The sequence below is a fragment of the Mesocricetus auratus genome, unplaced genomic scaffold (genome assembly GCF_017639785.1).
Source record: "Mesocricetus auratus isolate SY011 unplaced genomic scaffold, BCM_Maur_2.0 Super-Scaffold_100006, whole genome shotgun sequence".
NCBI classification, from domain to species: domain Eukaryota; kingdom Metazoa; phylum Chordata; class Mammalia; order Rodentia; family Cricetidae; genus Mesocricetus; species Mesocricetus auratus.
This window is the reverse complement of record NW_024429190.1, coordinates 80,943,259-80,966,971: the sequence shown is the minus strand read 5'-3', so window position 1 is coordinate 80,966,971 and position 23,713 is coordinate 80,943,259. Positions and strand designations below refer to the sequence as shown.

Here is a 23,713-nt window from a genome sequence, read left to right as displayed (position 1 = left end):
AGAGAAACCCTGTCTCGAAAAACCAAAAAAAAAAAAAAAAAAAAAAAAAGAATCTTGGAGAAAAATATCAAAAAAATAATTATTTTGATTATGACAAAATGAGTGCATTTTGTTCCTTAGGGTAACAAGTATAATTATCATGCTAAATACTCAGACCATTCTGTGAACCCTGGAAAGTGAGGAAATAGAAGAAAGGTGACTTGTAAGAAGGAGGATAAAATATATAAGTCAGCAATTTGTGGAAGGCAAAGTATACATGACACCACAACAGACAAATGAGTTAAAAGGAAGAGATGCCATTTTAATGAGTTATTTTTAGAATTTTATACATGAGTACTGTATTTGTGTGATTTCTGTTCCTCTCTCCTTCCCACTTCAGCTCTTCCTTTGATTCCACCTCCTAATCTTGTTTAGTTATTGTTACACACACATACACACACACACACACACACACACACACACGGTGGGGGGTGTTCATATAAATACAGTCTGATGAGTCCATTTTGTCCTGCTCTTATGTATTTTAGGGCCGACCACTTGCGCTTATGTAACCTATCACTGGGATTATCCCTAGGAACTCTGAGTGTCTCTTTCGCAAAGCAGTTATTTGCCTGTAGCTCTTCATCTAGGGTTAGGTCTTGTGCCATTCCCCCATCCATTGTGGTCCCACTGTTAACTGGTGCAGTCAGTTTTCAGGTCTCATTTAGGAATGGGAGTAGGATAGCTTGGGTAGGCACCAGGGAAAGCTCGTGGATGAGCTGTGCCTGTGATAGCATTTTACCTATCAGTCATGAAAGCAGATAGTGTCAAGTGCTGACCAGGACAGAGGAAAGTATTTGTATGTTGCTCTTGGGAATGCAAACTGGTACATATGTCTTAGAAAAGCTGTGTAAGATTATGACCTGTTCTAAGGCTATATGATTATGGCTATGCATTAGGACAGACATCACAGTGTTTGTGATAAAATCCTGTAGCTAGGTTAACTCTTGAGTAGGAGCAAACAGTACACAAAACCCACAGTGGATTTCTGTGAGAAGAAAGAAGCAGCCCGGAGCTATTTTTAGCTCAGTAGTAGATAAAACAGAATTAAGAAACAGATGAGATTTAAAACAAATAATTCATATAAAAGTAAAATTAAATGATTTTTGAGAACCCTCCATATTTTTTCACATATGGAAGACATGTATACAAATCTATAAAGAAGATAAATACTATTTTAATTGTGCTACAGCAAATCCCTGAGTTATGAGGACATAGGAACATTTGGGGCATAGAGGATGAAAGGGAGAATAAAAGGAAAAGTAAGATCAAAGGAGTACCAATCAGGGACTCAGGATAAGTGTCCATGCTTGAGTCACATTTGTCTAGTTACCCTTAAATGGAAACAGATGTCAGGGATGTTGTTCCTACTAGCATTGTTAAGCAGTTTCTCAGACAATGTCATTGGGTGTGGGCTTGTGTCTGGTTGTGTTTGCTGAGGTCTTACTCCAAAAGACTGATGGTTCAGCTTTAAGACAGGACTTTTCATGGCGTGGTCTGTGATCATCAGCTGAGGGATTTGATCGTCTTTGATTATCTCACCTGGTGCCTCGTGTCCACTCCAAAGCACAAGTGGGCTAGGGGATTATGAATACTTGGGTCAATTCCCAAGACCTGGATTCAACAGCAAGGAGAGCTTACGTTTAGAACATGGTGAAATATAACCATGGAAAGTGCAAGGTAATGCGGCTGGAGCTGTAGGAAATAGGAATTCATAGTCTTGATAGCTTCCCAGAGAGCTTGCCTAAAAAACCACTTGGCTGGACAGTGTTTGAAAGCCTTAATTTTTATGAGATGGTTTAAATATTTTATAACCTAGTATCTCCATCCTTGATGTGAGTCTCCCCCTGAGTCCTGAGCACAGAGTGTGTCAAGTTCAGTTCACTACAGAGAAGGACTTTCATACAGCGCTCACTTTAAACACTTGCCTCATCAAATCATCATGAAGCTACTGGTCTACTTTAAAACAGTTATCCTTTTTTTTTTTCACTTCATCCTTTTTTGCTGATTCTTAATTCATCTTTCATCTCTGTTTTTCTTACAGGTTGCTCTTTGGCCATCTGTTGCCTAGCGAGCTGCTCCTGACTTACAAAAATGTAATGGCCATAGTCACTCAGGAGTCACTCATGTGTAGGAATCACCTAGTTTATTATTCCTGGGTCACAGGTGGGTTTGGTCCACGCTGGCTGCCAAGTGCTCAGTTTCATTTCATTCTCTTTCCCATTGCTGTGACAAAAGGTTTGTTAGAAACAACTTAGAGTAGGAAGGGTTTACTTTGGTTCAAGGTTTCAGAGTTCTAGTTTACAGAAAATCATGGTGCTTGGACTGTTCACCTCATGGCAGCAATGGGAAAGAGAGAGCCACAGAAGGCAGGTATACTCCCCCCTTCAACACACACATCATCTACTTCTGCCAACCAATCACCTTCCTCTAAATTTTTAAGAACTTCCCAAAACACCAGCACCAAGTGCTCAATGTTTTATGTCAAATTCTAGCACTGTCGTGGGGCCTCCCCCAGAAGGAAGACATAAAAAAAAAGATAACATTCCTTACCTGCTCTGTCTCTGGGTCAGCCAGGAACTAGTCTATCTGAAACTCTGTTTTGTTCATTCCTTCCTTTTCTCTCTAATTTTGGCAATTGAATTGTAATAGTTATCAGAGAATGTGTGTTATCTAATTGTAGGCGAGGTCAGACAGTGTTTGTACTTGTGCTAAATTGTTGTTGTACAAACAAAGAGAAAAGCATTTGAAAGAAGCTTTTAAGAATTATGTTTGTACTCAGTACTTTACAATGAATATTTCCATATTAGCAAAGATGACGTGTGCACAAGTAAGTATTCAACAAGCGGGACCTACGGATCTGAGGGGACAACCTGAAGCACCAGAGAATTTAGGCATGAATGGTGGCATTGACATCCATGTTCCAGCTTCTACTTGGCAACCTTGACTGGAATCAAGGTAGCATTGTAGGGAGATGGGAATATTCCAGAACTTACCTGGAGTTCATCTGATGAAAAGGACCAGTTTAAATGGCATCCTCTTTACATCTAAGAATTTTTCATAATGGAATTTGCCTTCTCTAAAGTGGTCCATAAACCAAGTTGCTTGGCCTTTGAATTCTCATTTCCTATATTATTCTCTCTTTCAGATTCCCTGTGAAACCATGTCGTTTAGATTTGGCCAGCATCTCATCAAGCCCTCTGTGGTTTTTCTCAAGACTGAACTGTCCTTTGCCCTGGTGAATAGGAAGCCCGTTGTACCAGGCCGTATCCTTTTCTTGTAAAAGAAGCATCTGAACCTAACCAGCCATGTTAATATAGAGTGAGCCTTGAGTGTCTGTCCACGAAAGGTATGTCCCTCCCTCCCCCGCTGGAGTAACCAGGTAAGATGTTATTCATATTTATTTTGAATCCAGTTGGTGGCACCCGTAATATGCTTGAGCAATGTTGCAGAACTTCTGAGGAGGGTTGCTTAGCAACTGTAGCTTTGGAGGGGAATTTTTGGTTGACCTTTTCACTACCATAGCTGTGTAAATAAATAGGTGTTTCTAAAATTGTCCCAATGAATATCGTAGGCACGTTGAATTCCTTTTATTCGTTGTGAATTTTAATGGAGGGTTAGAAGGTGGATGGTGACTCTGTGAGGTGGAATTAAGGGATTACAGGAGAATTAAAGATGGGCTGTTTCTTTGCTTAATGGAGACTGTTTAATTTATTCCTTTATTTTACTTTACTATATTTTTGATATTGTAAAATAACCACATCATTTCTCTCTTCCCTCCCTCCAAGCCCTCCCATATACCCCTTCTTTTTCTCTTTCAAATTAATGGCCTCATTCTTCATTAATTGTTGTTAGATACATATATATATATTCATGTATATACATATGTATTCTTCAACTATAACCTACTCAGTCTATGTAATGTTTCTCATATGTATATTTCCGGGGCTTATGATTTGATATTGTATAACCAATTGGAGTGTCTTCCCCGAGGAAGACTGTTTCTCCCACTCTTAGCATTTCTTAATTGCCTATATTTTTTTGTGTAGGGTTAAGGCCTCATGGGATTCCCCCATCCATTTATCATGTCTGTTGGTGTTGTCCTTGTTCCACTCATGTTTGGGCAGTCACCTCGGTGAGAGTTTATGGGTGTAGCTTCTGACACTAATAGGAAACACAATCTAACATGTTATGAATGTTGTGATCTGTGATGGAACTGGAAATGTCATTTTCTCTTGGGAAAAACACTGGTTTATAGACCATTCTCCACTGTGAGTGCTGGATGAGTTATTTTATTTTGTTGGAAGAACTTTCCCTCTACTAAGGAAGTTCAGTAGGAGCTTCATTCTCCTCAGCATTGGAGATGGGGATAGAGGGGACACTCAGAGGAACTCATTCTTTTTTCATGTTGAACATATCCCTTCTGGCTGTGTGCATGTGGATTTTATAGTTTCCACAATGTTTTTCTATTCCTCCTTATTTTATTAAACAGGGGGCAACAAGAAGAGAGCTTCATATTTGAAGATAATAGGTATCTTCCACACTGAACCATGGTTTGTCTTTGAAGTTAATTCTTTAGTATAGTCCTGGATATATAAATATTTCAGGATATTTTTGGAGTACTTTTTTTCAGTGAAAATGTTTGAAGTTCTTGAGAACTTCCTGAACAACTTGCTTTCCTAGCCATATAAGCTTTGCTTGGTTGAAAGGAAAAAAAATTGCATAAAAATAAAATTGTGATTCTGTACTAAACTCTCAGTCCTAAGGCCAAATTTTACCTAATTAAATTTTGCAAAATTATAAAAACAATGAACAGTTAATTTTTAAATAATGTTGGATGAAAATTATTCTTTCTATCATTTAACTTTTTGTAAAATTTTAAAGGTTAAGTTGAGCCTAATTGCTCAATGTTGAGAAACCAGCTTTCTCTGCTTCTGAAATGGGGAAAGCCCAAGGCGGACTGACTAAGGAGGCTGTGAAACAAAATAGCTATTATCTTACAGATTAATTTTATGTTGCATTCTTTGAATGGACCCTGAAATTCTTGGAATAAAAGCATTTTGGTTTCTTCCTTTGATTTTACTGCAAGTTCGTGGTGGTCATTTTGCATTGGGAAATTTTTAGAGAAAAATAAAGTCAGATGTCAAAAGAATAAAAGTAAATTTACATTGTTTTCTTTGTGATAACTTTAACTGACTTTTAACAAGGGTGAGAGAAATAGGGATGAAAATGAGAATTTAAGTGAATGAATTTTATACTCTGTTGTCATGTAGATATACTGTATTTCAAATGGTTAATAATGGAGTGGACTCTGCTTTGTGGATTTTCTTTCATAACTTGATAGTATTTGATTTTTCCCACATGGTCTATTGAATCAGCTGTGAAAGTGTGATGCTGAGTTTGGAAAAATATCTAACAAAAAAATCTAGAAATGTCTCCTTTTAAGGAAATGGTCCCAGTGAATCGTAAGCAATAGTGACATTTGTGCCGTGGACTTAGCATTTTGTAAATTTAACCTTAGCAGTTGCCATGTCTGTGAGACAATGCCAAGAGTATTGTAACTAATGAGCATGGAGCATCACAACCTTTGGAGGGATCCTGCTTCTGTGGAGGATGTGAGAGCCAGGGTGTTTTGGGAACTGGCACATATGGAATCTGCCTTCCTTATACTCCACTGTTGGGAATGGTTTGGTGCTAGTAGGTAATGCACTGAGACAGTGCTGCCCTAGATAACTATGTAACCTTTCATATTTCCTTTGCAGACTAAGGGGGGTGGGGGTGGAATGCAGCCTTGAGGACCTTTCATATTTCCTTTGCAGACTAAGGGGGTGGGTGAAATGCAGCCTTGAGAAGCATCTTAGTAGGCAGTTGCTTGCTTGCAGAAAGCCGCTATCTTCCATCCTGAGACATCTGCTAAATGTGTATTTCCCTTTAACACTTGCCCTGATCCCTTCTTCCTTGAGGCTCTTCCAGGGCTTTGCATTTCAACTATGGTGCTATGGTAAATATTCCTCCCTCTTAGTAAAGACACCTCACTGTTTGTGATGTTCCGTTCCTTCTTCACACATTGGTTCATTCAGCCCTTGCTTACTCAACGCATGCATGCTCTATTCCTGGCACCATGACCCCATATTCCAAGCAGCCTCAGAATGGAACGCTGCACATTCTTGTTCGTTTCGGCGTAATCATTCCTTTCTGATGGAGGACTTGTTCTTACTTATTTTTCTAGCATCCTAAGACTATAGTAAGTGAAAATAAAGCAGAAACTGCTAATACCGTGGTGTAATTAATGGACAAGGCAATAAGGGCCTGCCAAGGCACCTTCTGCCCTTACTGCCACGCTCAGAGCCAACTCCCGTCACTGCACTGTTCCAGAGTTTCCAGGTTGTGTTCAGGCTGACCGCCCTGATTTCCCCTTCCTGTTTTGTCACTTACAGCTCTGTTTTCACTTGTTTGTCTTGGGGGTGACAGGGGCAGCCCACAGAGAGTCAGTGAGACATCATCAGTTGACAGTTTTGTGTTTTCAGGGTAGTTGTAGAGCAACTTCACGTAAAGTGGATATTTTTTCTTGGAATAGTGGTTTTATTATTTTTAAAAATGACATCCAAGCACCCAGTGGAGAGGGTGCCATTGATGATCGTCTTGTAAGTACGATGTCCCCACCAACCCCTTTTCCCTTAGGGTTTTTAAATTGACTTCAAAGAGAAAATGTTTGTGTTTGTGTCACATGTGGGTGGCACAGGGAGAACTCGGGTGTTAGTGCTCTCTTGCCTTGTGAAAGTTGGGTCTCTTACAGTTTGCCACTGTGTACGCAGACCAGCTTTCAGGAGTCTCCTGTCTGGACCACCCATCTCACCACGGGAGTTCTGGAATTGAATTACATGCATGTGCTGCCATGTCCGGATTTTGTATGGGTTATGGGCGTTCACACGTCTGTCCTCATGCTTGCCTGGCAAGGTCTTTACCCACTGGGTCATCCCCCATCTCCCTCTAACTGGAGTTTAGACAGCTTTTGTAGTAGAAAAGGAACTGTCCGACCAGGGGCCAAAGGTGTGCTTTTGAAGCAAGGCCCCGCTTCATTCACAAAAGCATCACTTCAATTCCTTCCCTCTTACATAAAGCAAATACTCCCACTCCTCGCCGGGTTCTCAGAGCCAACTGAATAGGCTCTGGCCTCTGTGGTGCAACACTCCAAAAAAGAATGTCAGAATGTCTTTAATCCACTAATTTCTGGGTACAGAAAAATGCTTTCCAATCTTCCTTGGTGAGAGAACAGACTCGTTTTGAAGAATTGTGTTGAACATTTTATTCCCGTGTTTCAATGCAGCTCAGCTCTTGTTCACGGCTTAAATAAATTGGCACGTTACAGTTAGCACTTCTCCTTGCCCCTCCCCTCGTGGCATGCTTTGTCCACCTCGCCTCTTGAGTCGAGCATGAAAAATGAATTCGAACATGAGTGGAATCCATTTGGTGACTGGGGCTTTTATTGTAAATAAAATCATTCATTTGTTATGTCCTGTTGTTTTCAGCAGACGGTGTATTGATCTGTGGATTGCTATTCAGCATGGCGCAAGGAACTGTAGCCTAAGAGGAACAGCAGTGTTTTCGGAGGCTTAGAATGTGCTGTGTGATGATGGAGACAAAGCTTGCTCGCTGGCCATACTGTATTATACAAATCATTTGTCAACAGTCTATTGAATCAGTTACTACAAGGAACAGATTCTCTGGGCCAGGAGCATCACACACAGAATGCTATCAGGGCCAAATAATGTTAGGATGATGCATGGGGGACAGCCTTCCAAAGTGTATTTGTGAAGAATTAGATGAGGTAACATAAAGGCCATTTCTGCTGACACGTTACAAACAAAAAGTTTGCTGCTACGGGAACTGTGTGGCCAGACGCAGCCCCAGCAGCTAGGAGAGAAAAGCCTGACAAATGCCTTTTAAGACTAACTTTTACCATTTCCAGTGAGAAACATTCACTTTTTTGGTTTCAGACTATTACCACATTTGCTCCTGAAATAAATGAAAAAATAATAAAAATAACTTCTTCTCTTAACTGTGCTTCTTACAGAATAGATACTATAGATAAAAATGCCCTATTAATCCTTCCATAAAAATCAGAAATATCTGTCACTTCCTGAGTGGGTTTTCATCTTCTGAATTCCTTTAATTGTTCAGGAAACCACAGTTATTAGTGATCTGCTGATCTTTCATTTCTCAGCACTGTTTCTTTTTAAACCTTCCTGTACAAATAAGATGAGCACAAGCACTATTTTAATATCCTTATTGCTAAAGATAGAATTTTGATCTTTAAATTGCCATGAGCATGTCTCTGCTCTGCTCTGCATATTGGCCGGCTTAAATACTCCTACCGAGATCTGTAAAGATGGTCTTCTGGTCCTTGCCTCTAGCTGCAATGAGAAATTTGGTTTACTTATGCTTATATTTTTAAGTTGGCAGCGTTTGGCATTAAAAGATGTGTGCGTGTGATTATTCAACCGGGCAAGAGTTCTACCTAAACATGCCCTTCTTCTCAGGCTGTTAAGAGTTTCACCACCTGCTAGTAGCAACACTGGAAAGTGGGACCAAGGGGCGATCTTGGATGCTCATCACCCCTCACTTCACTAGTATATGTTTTTAGACTAGAATGTGCCACAGAGGATCCTGTCAGTTTCTTTTAGAAGACAGACCTTTTGTGACAGTCATTTTTCTTACATGTTATCCAAGGAAATGACTGCATAGAAAGCAAGTCATCTTTATCCCAATGTCAGCTCAGGAGGTGATAGAAAGTTGATAATGTCAGGGGTGACTCTGAGGTAGCATTTAGAATTAGCAGGCAGCGTTTGTCAACGGTGCCAGAAAAAAAAAAAAAAAAAAGGAAGCCCTTCCTTCCTGCCAGGCCCTTATCTTCCAAGTTTACTTTTGGCTCCTAGACCTGAGACTTGTTCTTTTAGTGTGTTACTGGCAATAGACCTGGACCTGAATGAAGGAATTAAATATGCATTTTATGTGTGCACAAGGAAGGTCTGAAGTAGAATGGAGAAGTATGTGTGGGCTCCTTCCATAGGCACAGTGCCTGAAGCAAGGGCATTGTGCTCCCTGGGCCCCACAGAAGTGACTTCCTTTTCAATGTGACTATGCATCTTGACTCTCTTGTCCCCTTACTGCCTGCTTCTCAGTGAATTGTATGTGCAGATGCCAGCAGTGGGTTTCCCCGCATCCCTGTTGCTTGACAATTTAGTTTTAGTTTTCTTTCCTTGCTGTGACTTCTTCATGCCAGGATTTACCTTGCAGCTCCAGCCCCACTGCACGTGATGGGGGGGGGGGGGTGCTGGCCTGCCCGGGTCACACACTGGAGGAGAAAGACTGAACTGACTTTTCAGTATCCAGGCCTTTTAGTGGTACTTTTCTCAGCTGGCATCAAGGCTGTGAATCCTCTTTTTCTTTTCACAAGCAGAAAGCAATACCTTTACAAACAGCCGCTCTATATACAATTCTGAGAGAAAAAGAGAGAAGGGAGGCATTAGGAATGTTCTACGTCCTGATCAAGTCAAAGGTACACTGATAATTATATCTTTCAAAATTGCAATTTGAGTATTTGTCATGTTGACTGCTCACATGGGTATCTTGTGAGGTGAAATCTGATCCCATTTCTATTTATTTCCATGTTTAATTTGTCAGGTAGCTTTGAACTGCCATGGTTCACAGCTGCTGAACTCTGTTCATTATATTCTAGGCATGTCTTTGACCTGCTTTCCATGCTAGTCATCATATTATAAAGACAGGAAAAGCCTGGTCATGGTGTTGCCAGCCCTGCACTTGTAAGGGAGCATAATTAGGAGTAATGAATGGAATAATACATCACTATTCATAAGGAATGTCACATAATTAACTCAAATAATGTAAAATATATTCAAATTTCCATTTGGCATGAAAATAGATTTACTAGAACCCAGTAGGCAGTTAATGTTTATCTTATATTTTCATACACATATCAAAACTGTTAGAGTCTACTGAAGTTTTCTACGTGATTTTCTAAAACAAAGTCAGATGGCTTTCTTCTCATTGAGCCTTGGTATGTTCCTTATTTGTTATTTATTATATATACATAATTTGTATATGGGTTCAACTGGTATAATTAGCATAACTAATTTATATTTATGGCAAATTAATGATCTAATTTATTTACTTAGCTCACATTTCCTTCCTCAAGCTAATTGACTGAAAAAATAACGATAAATTTGTACAAATAGCTCTTAGGCACAATTCTACATGGGCCTTTGCCTAAGGACTCTGTGAGGCATTAGGTACCTGAACTGACTTTTTAATCTGAGTCATTTGCCTGGGTTTTCTGCTACAGGCTTTGAGCATATCTCTGGTGCCTTGGTTTGGGTTTGTGGACTCCAACTGGTGTTCAGAATGTGTGTGGCCTCAGAAAGGAGAACTGTTTCTGTGTGTAACTATTGTAGTGACCACAGCACTCACCCAGATCAGCTATAGTTCCTGAAAACTCTCTGTAGCACCAAGTAGCTGTGGGCATCTTCTCTGTGAACCTGTAACGATGTCCACACCCCTTTGGGTGTGACTTCAGGCTGGACAGAAGCAGAAAGAGGCATGACTTCTGTTTGCACACTCTTTCTCTTGGGTCAGCCAATCTGACAGGAAGGGCAGAAAAGTGCTCCAGCGGTTCTTTGTATTTTTCTGTGTAAGTATTTCCCCAATGAACACCCATTTATCTTTTATCTTGGGTCTACTGAAGTCTTTACACACACACACACCTTCAATTGGCACACAACAAGGGCCAGGAAATGAACACATGGACACTATATTATAAAACTGTGGGCTGGTGGCTTGGGCTTTTTTTTTTTTTTTTTTTTTTTTTTTTTGGTTTTACGAGTCAGGGTTTCTCTGTATTGTTTTGGAAGCTGTTGGTCCAGCCCAGCCTCGAACTCACAGAGATCCGCTTGCCTCTGTCTCCTGAGTGCTGGGATTAAGGGCGTGTGCCACCACCGCCTTTAATCTGTCTTAATTATTTAGCCATTTTTATTAATCTATGTATTTCCACATGATCTTGGCTTACCGGAGAACACTTTACGTGTCCTCTTTTCCTAGGCTCTACATGATGACTTGTCAGCCTACCTTTCCCAGAATTCTCCTCCTCTGTTAGCCCTGCCTAGCCTTCCTGCCTGGCCACTAGCTACAATAAGAGAAACATATACACAGAAGGACAACCCCATCAGTTAGCCAACTAGCTATTTCTCTAAAGAGTCCACAGGAGGCAGCAAGTAGCACATAGAGATAATCTCAAAATATTCCAGTATGTTGGTAATGAAAATGGACGTGCCAGTACATTTCATCTCAAGAGGAGTCTGAGGATTGATGGAGGAGGCTGCCAGAGCATCCTGGGATTCAGCATGATGCCTGTTCTTCAGCATCACTGAGTGCTGCATAGCTGTGGACCTACTGATGAGTGAAGAAGACCATAAGCGTTTCCTCTGCTTCCAATGATCATCCTCCACACACTTCAGGGAGACCACGCTGTGTGTAGCGGCTTAGGGAGGCACCATGCCACCTTCCAGCATTTTCTTTTGTGGAATATAACTAGTATAACTAAGTTGATGACTTCCGGAAATTGTTCATTGTAAGGTGCATGTAACCAGGCACAGTTGCCTGGCTGATGAATAATTTTCTGTCAGGCAAAATTAGTCTGGGAAGAGTGGGTTCATGGGGTTTTCTAATTTTTCCCTTTTCTTAGAAGGTTTTGAAATGGCTAGAGTTATCAAGAGATCATTTCATCTTCAGGATTTATTTCCAGTTCAAGAGTTTTGTGGGAACTAAGATTTATCTGCTGAATGCTAATACTTTAAAAGTCAACCATGATATCTCCTTTCACCAGAGATGATTGCTTTAATAGTTGTTAAATAAGATGTGTCAGGATAAAAATAAATCAGCAGGAATTACATTAAAATCTTCACCGACTGTTGCGCTTGCAGAATTCAGAAAACCAGTTGGTATTTTCTGTTCTCTTTGGGAGCAAATGACTCCCAGAGCTTGTGTTTGGAGTCATATTGTCAGTCATGTAATTAATGGAAGTTCAGGGGTGTGACAGACATTGAGGAAGACTTCCTATACAGTAGAAGAGGCAGCTAGAACCTAAGCAAGAGGGGTGACAGCGGTTGGGGACACATACTCCCTATCCCTAATTATATGAGGAATAAGAGCAAAACAAGACACACCTCTCTGAACAGCTCTCCATGGTTCTAAACTGTGCAAGGGAAAAATTGGTGAAGGCAGAGATGGATGGCTGCAGTGGGGTCGCTGCCATTTGCTCCTCTGCCTTCTGGAGTAACCACACCCATGCATGGAAGGAGTCTGCTCTAGAGAAGGAAGCTGGCATCTCATTCCCTGGATTGATGGTGCCTAAACTACAAAATGTAGGCTTGCAAAGCCCTCTCCAAGGACCAACAGATCTCTTTGTATGATGATATACTATTTATGATTTATTAAAGCTGACCTGAGGATTCACAAAGCAAAGTCAGCCACGGTCCATAGAAGCCAGGCACACACCTTTAATCCCAGCAGCCAGAAGCTAGGAGGTGGTGGTGCACACCCTTAATCCTAGGACTCAGGATGCAGAGGAAGACCATCTCTGTGAGTCCAAGGTCACCCAGATCTACACAAGACTGAGTAAGTCTAAAAGAGAATTATAGCTCACACCTTTAATTCCAGCACTAGAGGGGTATAAAAGAGCAAGGAGTCATTAGGAGGCATTCAGTCTCCAGCCAGGCTGAGAAGAGGTTACAGTCTGAGGCTTGGTGAGAGCTCCTGGAGACAGGATCGCCTTTCATATGAGGTAGAGGTAAGAAGCTAGAGGCCAGCTGCTTTGTTTTCTTATATTCAGCTTTAAGTTTGAACCCCAATATCCATCTCTGGGTCCTTTTATTTATTCATGCTACAGCTTTGGGCAGCTTTGTTTGTTTTATGAATATGCAATAATGCTGTGTCTCTTTTGCCTAGCTGTGAATACCAGGTGAGACAGGGGACATTAGTTGGTGCCTAGCTGTGAATACCAGGTGAGACAGGGGACATTAGTTGGTGTGATCTATCATAAGGGGATATGAAATGTTAAGGAGTAGTGTTCCTGGGGACTGGGGGTGGGGGACATAGTAAAACCTTTTCCATCTCATAATAGTCTGTTGTAGCTCTTGGAGGAAGTACTCAAATGCCTATCTTAAAATGCTGGTTGGATCTTGTTAAGTACCATGTGTGTCAAAGTAGTGTGGATCACTAGTTATCCTATCTAATTGTACTGGGTATTTTTTAAGCTGTGCATCTCAGTAGAGTCCTCAGGGCCACAAGGCACGAAGAATACCCTGAGAAGCAGTAGGTTTCTGTCTGTTTGTTCCGAGTGCTTGGCCTGTAGTTGCAGGAGAGATTGAACCAGGGAGCACTGGCTCTCTGAACTGTATATTTCTGTTTCACTGGGTTCATATAAAACTACCTTTATTTGTTTTATCCTTTTGTTATGCACCTTGGCCTTTTGATGTAACAGTCAGCAAGCACTACCAATTAGTTCTGAGATGTTAAGGAGAGCAGAAATTAGATTTATTCAAATCACTGCTGTGGTGGTTTGAATGAAAATGGCCCCCAGAGGCTCATGTACTTGCTAGTGAGCCTAGCCATTCACAGCTGAGCCATCTCTCCAACCCAGGCTCCCCTATTGGAATGCTTGGCACCCAGCTGGCTAGCTGTTTGGGAAGGATTAGAGAATATGATATTTGGATGAGGTGTATCACCGGGGTGGGCTTTGAGAGTTCTACAGACTGCTGTAATGCCTGGTGCTTTTCTCTCTCTCACTGTCTGTCTCTCTTTCCTCTTTCTCTCTCTCTCTCTCTCTCTCTCTCTCTCTCTCTCTCTCTCTCTCTCTCTCTCTCTCTCTCTCTCTCTCTCCCTCCCTCCCTCCCTCCCTCCCTCTCTCTCTCTTTCTCTTTCCTTTAGTCTTGTGATTGTAGATAAAGATATGAGATCCCAGTTACGCCTTCTCTCCACCATCATGGACTCCAACCCTCTGAAACCATATAAACACTTCCTTTTTTTCTTTTCTTCTTTTTTTGGTTTTTACGAGACAGGGTTTCTCTGTATTGTTTTGGAGGCTGTCGGTCCAGCCCGGCCTCGAACTCACAGAGATCCGCCTGCCTCTGCCTCCCAAGTGCTGGGATTAAAGGCGTGAGCCACCACCGCCTGGCTTGTTTTTGTTTTTTACGAGACAGGGTTTCTCTGTATTTTTTTGGAGGCTGTCGGTCCAGCCCGGCCTGGAACTCACAGAGATCCTCCTGCCTCTGCCTCCCGAGTGCTGGGATTAAAGGCGTGAGCCACCACCGCCCGGCAACACTTTCTTTTATAAAATGCTTTGTTCATGGTGTTTTATCACAGCAATAGAAAGCTGGCTAAGACCACTGGGTCTTTTGGTGAGTGTGGTATCTATGTATGAGATGTATGCGAGCACGGGCATGCGCGTGGAGGTTACAGGGCCAATTAAGAGAGCCTGTCCTTGCAATCTACCTTTGTATCTTGAGGCAGTCTCTTGTTATACTGTGTGTTCAAGGATAGCTGACTTATGAGCTTTAGGAGGTTTTTCTCCTCTTTCCACCATCAGTGGGTTCTAGGGAACCAACCTCAGGTTATCCGGCTTTAGTGGCCAGTGCTTTTATACCTACCAAGCTATCTACCCAACTCCACTCTGCATTCTTTTCTTTTTTTTTTTTTTTTTTTTTGGTTTTACGAGACAGGGTTTCTCTGTATTGTTTTGGAGGCTGTCGGTCCAGCCCAGCCTGGAACTCACAGAGATCCGCCTGCCTCTGCCTCCCGAGTGCTGGGATTAAAGGCGTGAGCCACCACCGCCCGGCTCCACTCTGCATTCTTTATCTAACCTAGTAACTAAATAGTGAGTCACTTGACTAAATTAATTATATAAAATGTATCACATTTTAAGGTTGCATCTTTTGTCATTATAAAACTCTCTACTCATCACACAAAATAAAAAATTGTAATATCATCAACTGAAAAATCTTTTGGTGGTTTTATCTTATGTGTTTCTCTGAAAAGAGACATAACCTTATTTTAATTCGCCTCATTGTTAATGTAGTCTACTGGATAATATAACTAATTTTATGCATATGGATGTTTTGCCTGTTATATGTCTGTGCAACAGGTCTGTTTGTGGTGCCTGTGCAAGCCAGAAGCAGTTCTCAGACCCCTGGAAATGGACTTAGAGACCATTGTAAGTCATTATGTTGAGAAATTGAACCTGGGTCCTCTGGAAGAGCAGCCAGTGATCTTAACCAATGAGCCATCTCTCCAGCCCCACTTTGCTATATTAATATGTACTTAAAGGAAAATTTTAAAGATAGTAATGCTAAACCTGATCTGTCATAGATTTTTACTTAGGACTTTTTCAAGCTACATGGAATGAATGTTTTATACTATTGCTACATTTCTGATAATTTTTTAAAGTAGGAATCAATTGCTTGCTCAAATGATATGAGTTTTTATATTGATAAGTATGTATTTATTAACTTTATCCTGGTAATTCATGAAGGTCTGTATCTCACCACACCCTCATACAACTAAAGAATTCATTTCTTATTTATCCTACTCTTGGCCAAGATATTACATAGTGCAGTATTTTCATATATATATCATCTTATTGTTAGTCTGATGAACAATTTTGATGTATCCCCTCCCCCACTTTTTTTTGAGACAGGGTTTCTCTGTGCAGCTTTATAGGCCAAACTGGCCTCTAACTCATAGATCAGCCTGCCTCTACCTCCTGAGTGCTGGGATCAAAGGTATGTACCACCCCTGCCTGGCTGATATTTTCTCTTTTAAGGTCCTTGGCTATTTTTCTGGTTGTTTTTTTTTTTTTTTTTTTTTTGAGACAAACCTCTACACATCACATTTGTGGCAAAGATTCAAAGATTGTTGCGTTGTGCCCGTCTTTCTGCTTGCTTATGCCGTTATTGAGAGATAGACATTTTATAATAAGCTCCTCAACCTTCTCCTTATGTGAGTTTTATGATTCTTTTGTGCTTACAAAGTCTTTCAATCCTGAGATCAGGAAATAGTGAAATATTATGTATATTTTCTTTTTTGTTTTTTTGTTTTTTTTTTTTTTTTTTGGTTTTTACGAGACAGGGTTTCTCTGTATTGTTTTGGAGGCTGTCGGTCCAGCCCAGCCTAGAACTCACAGAGATCCGCCTGCCTCTGCCTCCCGAGTGCTGGGATTAAAGGCGTGAGCCACCACCGCCCGGCTTGGTTTTGTTTTTTACTAGACAGGGTTTCTCTGTATTGTTTTGGAGGCTGTCGGTCCAGCCCGGCCTAGAACTCACAGAGAGCCGCCTGCCTCTGCCTCCCGAGTGCCGAGATTAAAGGCGTGCGCCACCAACGCCCGGCTTTCTTGTGTTTTTTTTAATGATTGTTCATAAACAGGTTCATAGTACTTTATAGGAATGTTTTCAAAATTCACGTTATCATCTTAGCAGCCCTTTGAAGGACAGAGAGGATGGTAATCCCGAGGTTACAAACGAAGAGGCAATGGTGCAGCATAAAGACAGACAGGATTTTAGGAGAGTGGCCATAGTTTTGCAATCTGAAAATAATAGTACTCATTGCTGAACTTCCAAATCATACTTTATAATTATGACTTTCCAGATTTACATATTCCTTGCATAAAAAATGAAATACTGAAATATAGGAGGAATAAAGTGATCAAAGGTGATCTACATAGTATGATGCTATGCCACTATATTAAATGGCTAATATCTAGTAATTAGCACACAATGCATTTTTCAGTGTTGTAATTTCTTGGAAAAATATGTAGTTCCTAGCTACCCAGACCTTCGTTATTGACTAAGGACTGTTCTTTGGTTTTGATGAAAAACTCAGAAGCCACAGAAGTACCAGTAAATCATTTTCCTGTGATCTCACAGAGGAAGATGTAGACTAGCCTCAGAAACAGTCTATCTGCTATGGTTCTGATGCTTGTGAGAGATAGGTACATGCTTGCTTAATGGGACTGAATGAAATCCCAGGGCTGTGTGAAAGGAATTGCAGGGCTGACAGAAAGAATAACTCATTAGTCATACGTGGATGTAGGAAGACATCTCTAACAACCTAACAACCTAGGTTCTCTGTTCATGTCCCAGTACCACCTTGAATGACCTCTATCAGTTGTGAAATGAAATCTATAAAGGTAACTGCTCAAATAAAATTGTATCTAACCTAACCTTCAGGTGACATTGCCTCTTGATTATTACTGTTTACTCGTTTTTTTGTTATTAAAAATATTTTTGAGTTGTTCATGTTAATACCTCCTGAAATGTTTTGTAACCAAACTTAACAAAAATTGCATAGCATTAAAGAGTTTCCTGCCTGACATGACTTTGAACATGAAAGGGTTTTGAAAACAAGATCTGCTACTCATCCTCTGTTGGGTGGAGACTCCATTGATTTTTCCCATCCTTTTCTTAAATTAAAGGCAGTTGAAGTGTGCATCTAAATTGAATCCTCGGTTCGCTGTGACTGCTGGTACAGCGTGGATGCAGTTGTCCATTCCTGCTTCATTGAGTGTTGCCTCAACTGTGAGAGCATAGAATTCAGTATGAGGACTAAATCTTTTTCTTCTTGACTTCTTTAAAATTCTCATATAACATGACTTGAAATTTTGTCTTAGTATGTGACAAATGTTACTTGGTTTTCATTCTTGATGGTGTCAAAGTTTGAGTCTCAGGGCCCTGAGTAAGCTTAGCAAATGTTCTGCCACAGAACTCTATCCTCAGCTAGGCATTGTTATTTTGGTATTCATTGGCAACTTCATGAGGAAGATATCTTTGGAGGCTTCCTTGTGTAGATGATGGAATGTGACCTTTTCAGTGTAATTACTATAGATCAAACTGTTACTGACTGGCAGAGACAGGTTTCAAACCCAAATGATCTGACTTGAGTGCGTGCTTTAAACCAATGACCCTCGAGTTCCCAAGGTCCTGGAGACCCTTTTAGGGAGCTTCTGATGTCTTTTCCTTTTGCAGTTGTGGTACCTGTATGAGACCATTAGGTCACAAGAGTATCACAGTCAGTTGAATGCATTTAAAGAAGAGAGCAGTTGTCTCCCATCATTTATTGGTCTGAGAAGTACACAGTACCATTCTTTTTTTTTTTTTTTTTTTTTTTTTTTTTTGGTTTTTCGAGACAGGGTTTCTCTGTATTGTTTTGGAGGCTGTGGTCCAGCCCAGCCTAGAACTCACAGAGATCCGCCTGCCTCTGCCTCCCTAGTGCAGGGATTGAAGGCGTGCGCCACCACCGCCCGGCTCACAGTACCATTCTTGGCTCTTTATTTTGTTTTGGAAAAATGTGGTTACCATAAAATATTATTCATGTGACTATGATGCAATTTTATGAGGAAATGAATAAATACTTTAGGATTTTCTTTTCTGTCAAAAGTGCAGTCACATGAGTCCAAGCTGTCAGCACCCTGTAGTGGGATCCAGAGAACAATATGTTTATGGATGACTTCTCCCAGTGTGTGCTGACCCCTGGTGTGCCTCTCTAATCTCTTTTGTATGTGTTAGCTTTGTCCTAATCCCCTACAATTTTGTTCTAATTTTCACTTGAAAAGTAGTGAACCTCAGCTTGTATAAGTTTTTGTACTTAGTGTCCAGGAGCCATCCTCCCTAGCCTGCCCAGAACACCAGCCTTAGTCCCTAAGGGCCAAGGTGACTTTGGCTTCTGAGAAACAGGATCTAAGGTTCAGGGGTGTAAACCTCATGCCTGGTTCCTAGATGTGAATCCCATAATGGCTAGGAGCTGTGTAATGACTTTCCTTCAATTACCTTCTACTTACGGTGGGGATATCAGCCTCAGGGGCTTGTTAAGAACATCATGTGGTCTAAATGCATGCAAAATGTATAACTTGTTTCTGGTGCATGGTAGGCTTACTACTAGCTCCATTTGTTGAAGTCTGTAGCAGTTATGAGACCTGTAGAGGACTAAGATGGGAGTTTTGTGTTCCATAAAGTCTTCCCTTCTTCCTAAGCATTTTGCTAATTAATCCCATCTTTCCTTTCTAACTTGTTTCCTTTGCAGGGCTATGAAAATGGTCAATGTCTGTTGATTATGATTAGTTCACTCGGGATGTGTTTGCTCAGAATTCCTTTGTCTTCTGGTAAATGTGTAAGCACGGACATTAATGCCGGCAGCCCTCCTCCTTTGCTAAATTCCCTCAACTGTGTGTATTCACATCCCGTAAATGTATGGATTTTCCGTCCTCCTTCTCTTCATTGTGTCAAGGGTCATTGTTTATGTTCTGCCCCAGAGATAGGCAAGATTTGTTGTCTATGCCTGGGGTTTCCAGCCTTCTTGACAGCTGTTACCCACAATACCTTTCTCTCTAAAGCATTGTTCTTTACAGCTCCGTCTCCTACCAGGATCAGGTCACCTTTGCTTGGGTCTTGTTTCCCCAACTGCCCCACTCTACTGCAGGCTGAAGGTGTCTCCCAGCTGACATCACTCGGCTTTTGCATGTTCATCTGTAGCACCGACTCTCTTGTCATTCTCTGTGGCAGCTCACAGCTCCCCCTGGGGACTTGGCAACCAGCTGCATTTTATCCAGTGTGTGCACATGCTCTTCTGTCATTTGAAGACTGGTCCTCCCTCTGGGGACTGCTCAGCAGGAGACATCTAGTGTCAGTGTAGATGGCAAAGGAAGAATCCTTTGTGTCCAAAGATGCTCTGAGCATTTTGAGGGTTCATCTGAATCCTTTGATACAAATTTCACTTCTTCCCTTCATTGCCTTCAACCTGTTTTATTGAAAGAGAAGTTAAATGTTTGGTGATAAAGATTCAAAGACTTTTTATTAGAAAAGGATTCTTATCCTGCAAGTTCTTAGCTATAAAACATTTGTCTGTGGGAAAATATGCATATATGTGTGTGCATAAATGTATGCATGTGGAAATTGTTTTCAGAACAAAATACCATGGGTTTTGTTTATTTGGATTAATCCTCTTGCCAATCATAGTTTCAACCACCTTCCTAACATACAGTATGATAGATTAATTTGGTTACCATGAGAAAATGGGGCCGAGGGAAAATGTCTGAGTAGTCTAAATGCAGTATGTGAATATAATGTTCAAAGTAAAAGTACTTGAAACTCACAGTAAGGCTGCAAGAACTTATTCTTATATAACTTATTAGTACTTAAAAGCCTTTAACCATTCCTACTGCTTCTTCTAAAACACATAGATGTTCCTTGTTGGCACATGAACCAGTAGTAGTCAGTTATACACATCCTATGCTTCTCTGTGAAACAACTCATGTGCATCCTAAGAATAAAGGAGGCTTCTCCCATTGACAACTTGACTTATCTACTGCATCCAAGAAAGTGCACATGGCTGGGAATGTGACCTTTTGGGGACATACTTAGACACTTTTTGCAGCCCCTAGGTTTTGTCTTTAACATCAGTTCAGTAACATCATCATAATTCCGTGCTCAAATTTCTTTAATTGGCTTCTTGCCTCCATGTCACAAGAGCCAGTCAGGGCCTATAACTTGCATCTGTCTGTTAATTCTTTTAATATCCTTTAATCCATAATATTTCACTATCTATCTTGGTTCTTGGAAAAAATATATCATGTGCAGTTTTCAGGACAGCAGCTCGATGCCATAATCTGTTTGATTGATTTATCTGATTGTTTTCCTGTGATTATTTTAGGTCAAATATTTCTGGCAAGGACAGAGAATGAGTGTTTTTGTCTATATACCCCTGTGTCATATCAGAATACACCCTGCCAGGCTGTTGGAATCAGTACTGGCAATGCCAAGCTTGAATACTTGGTTAAATGATACTTGGTTTACAACACTGTAAAAGACAGGTCAAAAGTGTTTTAATTCAGTATGCAGTGGATATTGCAGTCCACTCATTATTTGTAATAATAAAAAAAGTACAGCTGAGGCTATTGTAAAGAATAACAGATCAATTGGAGATTCTTGGGCAGATCAAACTTAAAGGATGGGTTTTCAGTAATGAGCACATCGCCATCATAGAGGCAGAAACATGTTCAAATGAGAGGAGGGTCAGGTTGATTGGCATATTGAGAAATGAGTTTGTTTTCAATTGAATGGTGTGGATGATGTTTAGTCAGATTTAACCTACTTCTGATTGGCTGACTTTCAGTAACAATGGAGTGTTAACTACTAGCTGGCTCCAGATAGTTATAAAGGCTTCTGATTGTTCTGATAACCATGGCTCCAAGAGAGTTAATTTTTTTCTTGACGTTTCATTTCCCAAGTTCAGTTCTCAAGTTAATACGTTTTTCCCCGATGCTGCTCCCCCAACACGTTATTTTAGCATTTATTCATGATACTTGCCTGAGTAATTATAATAGAAAGTTTACGAGATGCTGACTTTTCCATTCTATCATTCTTTGAACATTTATTTCCTTGTTCTTCTGATACTGGTTTTTTCATTCCACTGCTCTTTGAACATGTATTTTCTGGTTCTTTTAACACACACACACACACACACACACACACACACACACACACACACGGGAGGGGGAGAGAGAAAGAGAGAGGGAGAGAGAGAGAGCTGTTTAACTCTGTCTGTTGTCTTTCATCCAGTTGCCTCAAATTGTATTGAACTCTGGTTATAATAATCTATTGCTGTTATGCCATTTTGATCATGCCTGACTGCAGCAAGTGCCCCTTCATGCAGGCATTTATGAATTTTTGACATGATGGCTCTCTTAGTTGAGTAGTTTCCTGTTTCCTGGCACACCATGTTTGAAGTTGAGTTTGTACTTTTTAAGTTCTCCAGCTGGAAGTAGCTTTACCAAAGACCCCTGCCCCGTAGCTGCTCAGGTAACACTGTAGCCCACCTTGTGAGAAAGACTGGGATGTGATGACTGAATACAATTTGCATGTGAACTTGATACTGACTCTCTCATTGAAGTCCAGTACAATCTGCTCATCTCCTCACCTATGCCTACTTCATGGTTTGTTAATTGCTTATATCTATCCTACAATCCCATAATACCTGATAAACACTGTCAGATTGGACATCAGAATTCTACACTTTTGGTATGCATTTGTGTTTTGGTTGTCTGGAAAAACACAGACTAATCTTTGTGCAGTGTGAAGACAGTGGTGACCACATCTGTATGGCTCAGTGTTGATGGAATAGGGTGGTAATTACAGTTAAGCATTCATCAAAGGCAGGCTTTCTAAGTCATCTGTCACTTGAAAATAGCAAATGCAGCAATAGCAGATTACATTTCACTGTATGTTCTAAGGGTTTCATGACTGCTATAAGCAAATGGTAGCGGACATTTTATAAATCACAGGAGAAATATGATAGAAGGAAGCCTAGAGTGATGCATTAAGATCTTGAATGTGGATTTAGACCAAAAAAGAAGTGAATGCAACTGCAGTCATTTGTTACCTGTTTGGCTTTTGGCGATGCTGTTACCCCATCTGAGCATCAGCTTCTATGTCTCTGTAAGTAATGAGCTGAAAAGACTTGAGAAGCAGGTGATAAGATTCCTGGAGAAAGCTCGTCACAGCCTCAGAAATAGTTGTGAGTGTTTTAGTATCTTAGCTGCAGAAATGGCAGTCTCCTTGGGATTCTGCCATGGAAATGATGCACCTCCAACCATGCATGTGCCTGAGTCATGAGGAACTGTGCTAGTCCATTTCCCAGGGCAGACCATCTGTTCTGTCACTCCTGGCTCCCTTGCCTGGGCCAGGAGAGGTGTTTGTTTTGGCAGATTATCAGATTTGTTATTGCAGGCAAAGGAGTGGGTACCAAGAATTGAGGTGAGAGTGGGTTAGTTAGTACACCTGACAGATCCACTCTGTGGTGGGTCTAGAGAGATTGTCATGTGTGTGTGTGGGGTGTGTGTGTGGGGGGGGGTGTGGGGTGTGTGTGTGTGTGTGTGTGTGTGTGTGTGTGTGTGTGTGTGTGTGTGTGTGTGTGTGTGTGTGTAGATCAGAGGACAATGTTTTGGAGTCAGTTCCCATTTCCCACCATGTGAGTCCCAGAGATTGAATTCTTTTCTTCAGGTTTGATAACAAGTGCTTTACTCACTGAGCTGTCTTGCTGGTCAAAATACACTAACTTTTCATCACAGCCTTCAAAGGCCTCTGTTACTTAACTGTTTTCTTCAATCTTGTTTGCACCAGGTCTTCCATCCTTCATGCCTTGGCATTATACCCTCTCCATACTTGTTGCTGAAGACCCTTGCATTAACCCATAGTTTTCTACCTACCTGCTTCCCTGAATCAGTGTCATGTGAAAGATAGTCATTGGCCATATGTGCCTGCACATGTACCTGTAAGAAGTATCAATGTACTATGCCACTGTTGTTTCTTTTACCAAATAAGATAATTTGTGGAAAATCTCAAGCCTGTCACCCATGAGGATCACAGACAGAACTATAAAGTCTTCACATTTTATTCAGTCTTGTTAATTAATCAGAAAAGAATAAGATTAATGATAAAGTTGGTCCAGTTTGTAAAATTTCCCTGAAAATAATTAGCAATCGACCCCGATTTAAAAAACAAACAACAAATAAGAAAATGACAACTAAACAGTTTAATAATCTCTTCTTAAACAAAAG

General features: G+C 40.8%; 1 protein-coding gene across 11 annotated transcripts in view; it reads left to right on the top strand.

The window, feature by feature from the left end:
• Positions 1-23,713, top strand: part of Fhit (fragile histidine triad diadenosine triphosphatase) — a 1,472,699-nt gene that overhangs the window by 696,293 nt on the left and 752,693 nt on the right. For all 11 annotated transcript variants that reach the window (XM_040747566.1, XM_040747565.1, XM_040747562.1 and 8 more), the window contains one exon: positions 3,188-3,305. In XM_040747566.1, the coding sequence (XP_040603500.1) occupies positions 3,188-3,305 (118 nt within the window). The remainder of the gene's footprint in view (positions 1-3,187; positions 3,306-23,713) is intronic.